At 30.5% G+C, this 9,766-nt stretch overlaps 1 protein-coding gene across 1 annotated transcript; it reads left to right on the top strand.

The window, feature by feature from the left end:
* The first annotated feature begins 5,265 nt into the window (after positions 1–5,265).
* Positions 5,266–9,564, top strand: LOC124945361. The gene is made up of 8 exons (XM_047485783.1): positions 5,266–5,604; positions 5,676–5,818; positions 5,935–6,808; positions 6,941–7,032; positions 7,400–7,474; positions 7,768–7,829; positions 8,236–8,305; positions 8,656–9,564. Exons 1-8 carry the CDS (start codon positions 5,478–5,480, stop codon positions 9,382–9,384), a joined length of 2,172 nt encoding a protein of 723 aa, XP_047341739.1. The 5' UTR covers positions 5,266–5,477; the 3' UTR covers positions 9,385–9,564.
* Positions 9,565–9,766: the final 202 nt, after the last annotated feature.

The following is a 9,766-nucleotide window of genomic DNA, read 5'->3' as shown; positions in this document are numbered from 1 at the left end:
GTATAGGCCAAACATCTCCTAGAATCCCCATGAATCAATCTCAAAGCTCTGATACCATACATGTTGGGATTAAAGAGAAAAATAGGGAAGAGAATATACGAAAGGAAATATTTTATTTTATTTTTTATATCTCATCCATACTATCCTTATGTATTTATATAAATAAAATAAACTCTTCATATACCCTATATATGATTAAGTAGCACAACCTTTCATATGTCCTTCATCAATACTACTATTACCTTTCATATGCCCTTCATCAATACTACTGTTACCTTTCATATAGCATTCATCAATACTACCATTAATGAAAGAAACATTAATTTCAACACACACAATAAATTGTTTTCAATATAAATAGATGTTATATATTTTATATATGTATTCATTAATATATATATATATATACATCTATATATGGTTTGATTTTTATTATGATTTTGATTATTTGAATTTTAGTTAGTTTTGTAGGATGTGTTAAAATCGGATACAACAATAGAAGAGGGGTTGAATGTTGTTGTGTTAATCTTGACTTTCAATTTGGTTTTAATACTGGTAAGGACTTAAAACATGTTTCTATTCTACACAAATTGCCGCAAGCTCTTGAACCTTTTTAAGTGTGGAATGCTTGCTAGATTTGAAGTTATGGATGCAAGACGTTAAGATGCGGAAAGTAAAATAACACGAGAGTTTTATGTATGTTCGGAGATAAAACTCCTACGTCATCCCTTCTTCTGTTTTCAGAAGGATTACACTAGAAGACTTTGGTTTATATAGAGCCTATACAAACATATTCAGAAACACAAGACTTAACATATGCATGTTCTGAACTTCTACCGCTCACTCTGTTAAATAGACAACTTTCTATTTAACTTACAATATTGAATATGCTCTCAACTTATACAATGAATGCTTTTACAGTAAGAGAGAGAATAAGATCTTAGAGCTTAGTCGAACTGGTGTATTATTGTGTGACTGCTTTCGCGGTTGTGCTTTGAAGCTCTTTAAATATGATGCATGGCAACGGTCGAATATGGCCGATAATCCAGAGATCTTGAAATGACAAACGATGATTTAGTATTAAATGCTCCCATTTTATGCTTTTTTAATTTAGGGGATTGGGTAACTAAGGAAATCGTCGTTGTGCAATAGAAGACTCTGTTCTTTGAATATGTGTCATATTTTTGTTGATTACCCTTCTTGTTAACTTTGATCTGGTGTGGCAGTCTGATTTTGGATTTACTTAAAAGTTTTGACAATTAATGCTTGACTAATTCAGGGGTTAGGTAACCAAGAAAGTCGTTGTTGTGCTTTGATGTATTTTCGTAGCAACGGTCGAATCTAATTTATATATTACGTGTTGACTTTATAACGAATGTTGATGTTCACTAATCTGATAAGTAGAGTTCTTCTTCAGACGACTGACGACTGCTTAAGCAAGGCTACTGCTGATAAGTTGTATAGATGGGCAGATTTCTTCTTTAGACGACTGCTAAATCAAGGCATTTTCTCACGCTTCTTTAGACCATTGCTGAAGCAAGGCGTCTACATGCGCTTCTTAAGACCATTGCTGAAGCAAGGCGTCTGCATGCGCTTCTTTAGACCACTACTGAAGCAAGGCATCTAAACGCGCTTCTTCATACCACTACTAAAGTAAAGCGTCTGAACGCGTTTCTTTAGACAACCCGTCTGATTGACTTGAAGCGTCTACACACGCTTCTTCAGACTAAGACGTCTGAATACGTTTTCTCAGCTCTAGACGTCTGTTTGCGCTAAGACGTCTACTCGCGCTTTCTTAAGTTGTACATGTGCATAGACAATTTCACAAGTTAGTATTATTCATTTGCATCATTAAAACAAGTTCTTCAGTTTTGTCTGTGCATAACTAAGTTTTATTTAATGATTCGTGCATCATCGAAACAATGTATAAACTTATTCCCTAAGTTTATTTTAATCAATTTACCTACATTTAACAGTTTGTTTCATAAATGATAGGGTTGTTTGAATGTTTGTATAATTATAATTATTTTATATTTCACAAATTTATTTATTTTCTTTATGTCTAAATAATATTTTATAATAATCTTTTTTTAAAATAACTAACAATAAGTACCGTCAACCAGGACAGATCTATGTTAGGGCTCGGGTGAACCAAAGTCTATCCAAAAAAAATATATGGTAAAAATGTAATATTACCCTCTATATTTTTTCAATTTAATTGAATATTTGTTTCTCTAATTACTATAAATAAGGTAAAACTTACGTTTATCCACTTGTTTTAACTATTATTTTTTTATTATTTTTTTAAGTTAAACTCAAATTTTTTTTAAATACACCCAAAATTTTGTTTAAATCCACTCAACTCAAATTTCTATTCTGAATACATCCTATTGTCAATGAATCTACATATTCTAATATTTTAAAAATAATAATAGACTAATATTATTTGTGTAGTCACGAGTGTGATAATTTTTTTTTTTAAATCACAATATTCCTTCCAACTACATTTTTTTTTATGCTCATTCAAAATGTTTTTTTTTATTTTTTTTTTTAAACTCACACTAATTTTAATTTCTGAAAGTGTACATGTAAGCATAATCTCAGTTTGATATTTCTCTTCAAGATTTTGATCTTATTTCAGTTTTTTTACCTTGAAACATTATTATGATACCGTATTTGTAAGGGTAAAAATATAAACAAAATATTATTTATATATAAATATTTTAAATATAAAAATATTTGAATGGGTTTTAATTTGTAAAATTAAATTCAATCCAAATTTAATATTTATTTATATTTTTAAATTCATTTAGTATATAAAGTTTGGAAAATATCTCAAATTTATTTTTAACAAGTATTTTTTTATTTGTTTTATTTCAGTCTTTTTAATTAATAATTTATTATATATATATTATTTTAGTTTTTTTAATTAATAATTTATTATATATATATATATATATATATTTCTTTTAAATTTTGCGTCAATTTTAAATATTATTTCAAATATATAATGTCTTATTTTGTTTTCATAAAATAATAATAATAAAAAATCAATCACTTTAAAAAAAACTTAAATTCATATTTAAGCATTCGACTATATCTTTTTGTTTTTGCTCACCACCCTCTATGGATGGTTTTTGTGGTCTTCAAGGGTGCATTCTTAAACATTCTATTACACCTTTCGGCATGATCTTAAGCCGTGGACGAACCCTTAGGTTTTCTCACTAATGTTTGCATAACTCAGGCCGACATTCTCGTTTCCGCTTCATCTACCAATGTTCGCGCACCCACATATAATAATACTTTTAGAGGGATTCGAAACCTAGTCTTAAGTATGAAATGTTAACACTTTAATCGTTAGACCACCTATGATTGTTGAAATAATTTTATAATTTTGTGTATAAGACACATTGAGTACATATTTAAAATTATTGTAATTTTTTTGTTCTTGAATTTATTTTATTTTTTATGTTTTCCGTGTGCATCCCAACATTCCCAACATTCGATACATATAACATTTTTAATTTTATTTTAAACTGTTTCAAGTTTATGGCGGGTCAACCCACGATCCGATCTGAGTATTCATTTACTCTCACATATATATCCAAATTAATCACCGCTCTCGACCTGACAAATTCAAATTAAGAATTATTATATATATATATATATTATATTGTTATGAATGTCGCGCATTCATTAAATTTTGTGTATAATTTAAAAATAAAGTCTTATTAGCTTAGTTAGTTAAAGGGTTGTACTTTTTTTATTATATATATATATATTATATTGTTATGAATGTTGCACATTCATTAAATGTGAATTTTGTGTATAATTTAAAAATAAAGTCTTATTAGCTTAGTTAGTTAAAGGGTTGTACTTTTTTTATTATATATATATATATATATTATATTGTTATGAATGTCGCGCATTCATTAAATTTTGTGTATAATTTAAAAATAAAGTCTTATTAGCTTAGTTAGTTAAAGGGTTGTACTTTTTTTTTACTTTACAAGTTCGAAACATACCAATAACATTTTTAATTTTATTTTTAACCATTTCAAGTTTATGAACATGTCAACTCACGATCCGACCTAATTAAATATTAATTTTCTCTTAAATATATATCTAAATTAACTACAGTTCTCAATCCAATAAATTCAAATTAAGCATTATTATATATATATATATATATATATATTATATTGTTATGAATGTCGCGCATTCATTAAATTTTGTGTAGAATTTAAAATATAAAGTCTTATTAGCTTAGTTAGTTAATGGGTGGTACTTGTTTTTTTACTTTACAAGTTCGAAACATACTCATAACATTTTTAATTTTATTTTTAACCATTTCAAGTTTATGAGCAGGTCAACTCACGATCTGACCCAATTAAGTGTCAATTTTCTCTCAAATATATATATATATAAATTAACTACCGTTCCCAATCTAATAAATTCAAATTAAGCATTACTATATATATAGATTATGGTTTTTAAAATGGATAATTTTAGCGAATTAATGGAGTGACACTAAATTAATCTAACTAATTTGTGACTTGTAACTAGAAATCGCGATTTGACAGTAATGTTGTACTCTAAGGCTGTCAAAATCGAGAGTTTACGTAAAATCATTGACATTTGTAAACTCATAAAATCTAGAGTTACTTAATATCGTAAAAGTTTAATTTAAGAAAATAATAGTTATATATTATTATTATTTTTATATAATTAAGTATTTTATATTTAATTAATTTTAAATTATATATATTTAAATATAATATTAATTAAAAATTAATAATAAGTAAATAACACTATAAAAAGACTATAGTTAAAAAATTAATTATATTAATTAATTTATAAGAGTAAATAATAAATTTATTTTTTATTTTTAAATATAAATATGTTTTTTTAAACGTAAAATCATATAAAATCGTAAAATCGAAATTATTTATAAAATCGTAAACTCGTAAAATCTTATTATCGTAAATTTAAAATCGTAAGAGTTTACTTAAAATCAGACTCATTAATCTTATGTAAAATCGTAAAACCGTAAAATTTTAAAAATCAATTAATATTTTAACCGCCACTTTTTTTCCTAGTACCCTTCACTTCATCTGTAAAAGGCCGAAAGTAAATTATTATTGAAACTTTCGATAGGGTCAAATGAAGCCCAAAAATGGACCAAATGAAGCCCAAATAGATTAGGGAATATGCCCAGTTCCCCCACACATGTATCTTAAGATTCTATCCCAGCTGTCACATTCTACCGCTCCGGTTCGGGTTCTTACCCTAAGAAGCTACACCCACAATCAGTGGATTAATTTTCTTCCATTCCTCTTCATCATCGTAATCGATCCCAGAATTAAACCTAGGGTCATCTCTTTAATCGATCGCGGTACTTGCATTTCTTTGTAATTCAATCTCCACCATAAAAATCGTGGAGTACTGAAGTTTCTCATCGCCGGAGCGTCTCACTTATGGGGGGAGGTAACAAGAAAATGAATAAGGCCCGGAGCCGCAAGCCATCGGCGTCTTCTGGTCGAGCTCTTTTCGTAGAGGGTGGTATCTTGTCCGATTGGTCACCGAGTTCATCTTTCCCAAAAGGTGCCCTCTTTTCTTGATTTACCGGGTTTATTGCATCCAATTTGGTTTTTAATACTTTCTTTGATTTGCAGGAAGAAATCCAAGTAATAGGAAGGATAATTCAAGGTCTGTGTCAAGATCTGGCTATTCTGATAGAGGGGAAACGTCTGGATCAAGGAGTGAATCTCAAAAAAGTAAAGGAATCAATTACGTTTATCCTGCAATTTATTTCCAGGTTTGTGCTTGTTAGCACAAGATTTTATAGATATTCGTTAGCTGCATATTGATTGATTTGGTTTTATTTATTTCTCCATTTTTTAAGTAATAATACAAGCTAAGATGATTTTCCAGGAAGATGGTCAGGACAGTTTAGAAGAGTCACAACCCATTGTTCTGGTTGATTCAAAGAAAGCCAAGATTGTTGCTTATGTAGACAATACACCTTCCACGGGAAGCAAAACAATGGAATATACTTACAGTTATGGTCCAAATTTCTCACTAGATGATGGTTCTCACCGAGGATTGGGGTTTTGTGATGAAGTGGAAGCAAACCAAACTGTTGAATCATCCATGACAATGGAAGAACAAACTGTTTCTTATTCTCATATGTCATCCTCAGATGTAGAGATGGGTGGACCTGGTTGCTGTGGCCATGGTTTAACTTCACATTCATGTGAAGATCCTTCTATGGTGTCACCTTCAGAGAAAAACCCCGGGTTTTTGACAATTGGAGGTTTGAAATTATACACGCAAGATATTTCGGATGGTGAAGATGATGTAGATGAAGAAGAATTAGCTGATGAGGAAAGCTCATCAAGTTCTGGAGAATTGGAGACCTCATCTGATAGTGATGATTCTGAAAATACCTATGGAAGTTATTCAGACATAGATGACAATATTGCAGAGGATTACCTCGAAGGAATTGGTGGAATGGATGAATTTTTAAAAATGCGCATGAAAGATGTTGATGATGATGAGAGTTCTTCTGATGGCACTTTGGAAAAGAAGTTGGGTGGGATTGCTCTTCAGGAAGCATCAAGAGAATATGGAATGAAGAAATCAACAAGACGGAAGGACAAAGGAAAAGGAATTGATACTCGTGTTTGGTCTTCTGGTTTAGATGACCTTATGCTTGTAAAGGATCGGAGAAAGAACATTTCTTCTAGCTTCCCTCAGTCCTGGCCTTCCATGGACCGAAAGAGTAAAAATTGGAGTAAATTTCCTGGTATTGAAAATGATTAACGCTTTTGTAGGATTAAATTATCTACAATGTAGTAACTAATCTGCTCCCCTTGATCTAGGGAATACTTTTCTCTACTTTTACTTCTATTGTATATAGTTTAGCATGATGTTTCAGGTGAAAAGAAGAAATATCGCAAAAAAGTCATTGCTCAAAAGCGTCAAGAGAGAATGATCCGCCGTGGTGTTGATCTTGAGCAGATAAATATAGTGAGTCGCGTTTTATTAAGTAATATTACATACAACCCTTAACTTTTCAAACAAAAAAAACTTTATCTCATGTTTGGTTTGGTAGAAAAGAGAAATGACTCAAACTTTTGTAGCTGTTTGAAAAGCACTACCAAATTTAAGTGATTTTTGGGAAAAGATTGATGGTAGAGGTTTGCATTGATCTTCATTAAAATCAACATAATCTTGATAGGCGCCTGCCCTAAATATTAAAAAAAATAACTTATTTTCATGGTGGACATGTGGCCATAATTATCTAGTAATGGAAATATTGGGGGGAAAGATAGGAAATTACCAGCCAACAATGGAGGGAAAAGAGAATAAGGTATAATATAGAGTATCTTTGCAGAAGTTGCAAAAGATTGTTCTTGATGGGATTGATATGTTTTGCTTCCAACCAATGCACTCCAGGGACTGTTCACAGGTATTCTTCTGTTTTTTGACATTTGACCTTTTTCATCTATTTCTTTATTCATATTTTACAAGCCAGTATTCATTCCTTTTGAAATGCATTCTGAATCTATCACCTTGTACAAATATGCTTAGTATGTTCTAGCTTGATGATTTAGGATATACTACTTCGAAGCTTGGATGACATTTCTCTACTATGTCTAATTATTTGAATCAATTTGTATTATTCATCATCATGGGCTTAAAAACTCTATCTGGTCTCACCCACTTTGTCTAGTATAACTAATCATTGAGATAATTATTTAGGTGCGAAGATTGGCTTCTATCTATCATTTGGGGAGTATGTATCAGGGTTCGGGCAAGAAAAGGTGAACTATGCTGCAATTTCTTGATCGTGTTTTTCTTCTTTATCATTATGGAGCTAAGTAATTTTTCATTTGCTTGTGTTCAGTTAATTATTTTTAAAGAAGGAAATTGTAGATTTATTTCCTTCATTGGGAATGCTTATAAATTTTTAAAGAGTATTTCAATGTTTCAGGGTTTCACAAATATTATTGTAGAAGAGATATGTTAAGACTTAAGAGTCAAATTAACTATTTTGAAAATCTTATAATGTGTAAAACAGTTTTTGTTTGGATAATTCATACAATTTGTTGGTTTTTAAGATAAATAGATGTTGAGAAAATGAAATTGTTGAGACTGCAGTTCAGAGAATGTTTAGACATTTAAGTGGTTAATTTTCACAAATACCAACATGGTTATGTTTTTGTACAGAATTGTGACAGTCACCCGAACAGCATCTTCTTCTATGCCATCCGCCAGTGACAAGATTCGTCTACAGAAAGTATGTTTAACATTTTAACTTCCATAATTCACTTAGATTAAAACTCTACTAAACATTCCTATTTGGAAACTTTTATTTTCTCAAGATCTCAATCACAAACCTGTTTTAAAATCTCCAAAAGTTAAAATTGAAAGTGATTCATTTTTATTTGTTAGGTATACTATTTTTTTTTTACTAGATAATGTTTCTGATTACTTTCAGGATCATGATCCAAATTATAAATGTAATTTATATACAAATTATTTTCTAGATCATTATTCAACGTGTTATATTTGTGTAATTTGGTATACTATAATTTTTGTTGTTTCATTTGTATATATATATAATCGTAATATTTTCTAAATCTTCAGTTGATGGGAGACTCTAATAAGAAAGATGACTTTTCCATCAATGGTCTAAAGGCAGTTAAAGTCGACAGAAACACAAGTAAGAAGCAATTTGAATCTGCTAAAGGAAAATCAAAAGGGAGTGCAAATAAAGTATCATATTCTTCTCAGCCTCTCTCTTTCGTATCAAGTGGTATCATGTTATCTAAATCCATAGAAGAAAATTCAATCGAGACAAAAGAGACAAATGATGCTTCTGGAAGCTCAATGAAATATGGTGCCTTTGAGATGCATACGACAGGCTTCGGGTCGAAGATGCTTGCCAAGATGGGATTCACAGAGGGAAGTGGCCTTGGAAAAGATGGTCGAGGAATTACAGAACCTATTGAGGCAATCCAAAGGCCCAAGGCTCTCGGTTTGGGTGCTAAAGCTTCTGAAACGGCCAGCCAACCACAACAACCTAGTACTAGTAGCAAACCGAGAAGAAATGCAAGTGTGGTATTATCTGAAGGAGAGGGTAATCGGAAATGTGGGAAGATTGAGATGGGGAAATGTGGGAAGATTGAGATGGAGAAATCAGGAGCTTTTGAGAAACATACAAAAGGATTTGGTTCAAAAATGATGGCCAAGATGGGTTTTGTGGAAGGATCGGGTCTTGGTAAAGATTCGCAAGGAATGGTGAAACCAATTAATGCAGTTAGGCGGCCTAAAGCTCTAGGACTGGGGGCAGAAAAACGTGCAGAAAAACGTTAAAACTTATTTATTTGAAGTTGACAGTGTTGTTATAAGACTATGTTTTCATATTGTTTATTTTATTTCGAACCATGCATGAGAAACTTGTGGTCACTCACAGTTCTTACCAAATTCTGATTATTATTAGTAAGTAAATATCACTCTTTTTAATAATGTCATCATGGCTAACTTTTCTCTCAACTGAATTTCCCTGTTTTAGAAAGGAATTACTGGCTTTGCTAGTAGCACATTAATTCTAAATAATCATTGTTTCTCATGAAATATAATGTTTGTTTATTTTAAATCATATTAAAGTTTACCAAATTTAAAGTTGACACAATATTTTATTTTAGGGGAATAAGTATAAGGCTATTGTACATTGGAATTATCTCCTTATACATGA

This window comes from Impatiens glandulifera, chromosome 7 (genome assembly GCF_907164915.1).
Source record: "Impatiens glandulifera chromosome 7, dImpGla2.1, whole genome shotgun sequence".
Lineage (NCBI taxonomy): Eukaryota > Viridiplantae > Streptophyta > Magnoliopsida > Ericales > Balsaminaceae > Impatiens > Impatiens glandulifera.
This window is presented reverse-complemented; position numbering and strand designations above follow the sequence as displayed.

Coding starts and splice junctions, on each gene's coding strand:
- LOC124945361 (XM_047485783.1), top strand. CDS start 5,478: ATGGGGGGAGGTAACAAGAAAATGAATAAGGCCCGGAGCCGCAAGCCA. Junction 7,475..7,767: donor ACTCCAGGGACTGTTCACAG/GTATTCTTCTGT, acceptor ATAATTATTTAG/GTGCGAAGATTGGCTTCTAT. Junction 8,306..8,655: donor ACAAGATTCGTCTACAGAAA/GTATGTTTAACA, acceptor CTAAATCTTCAG/TTGATGGGAGACTCTAATAA.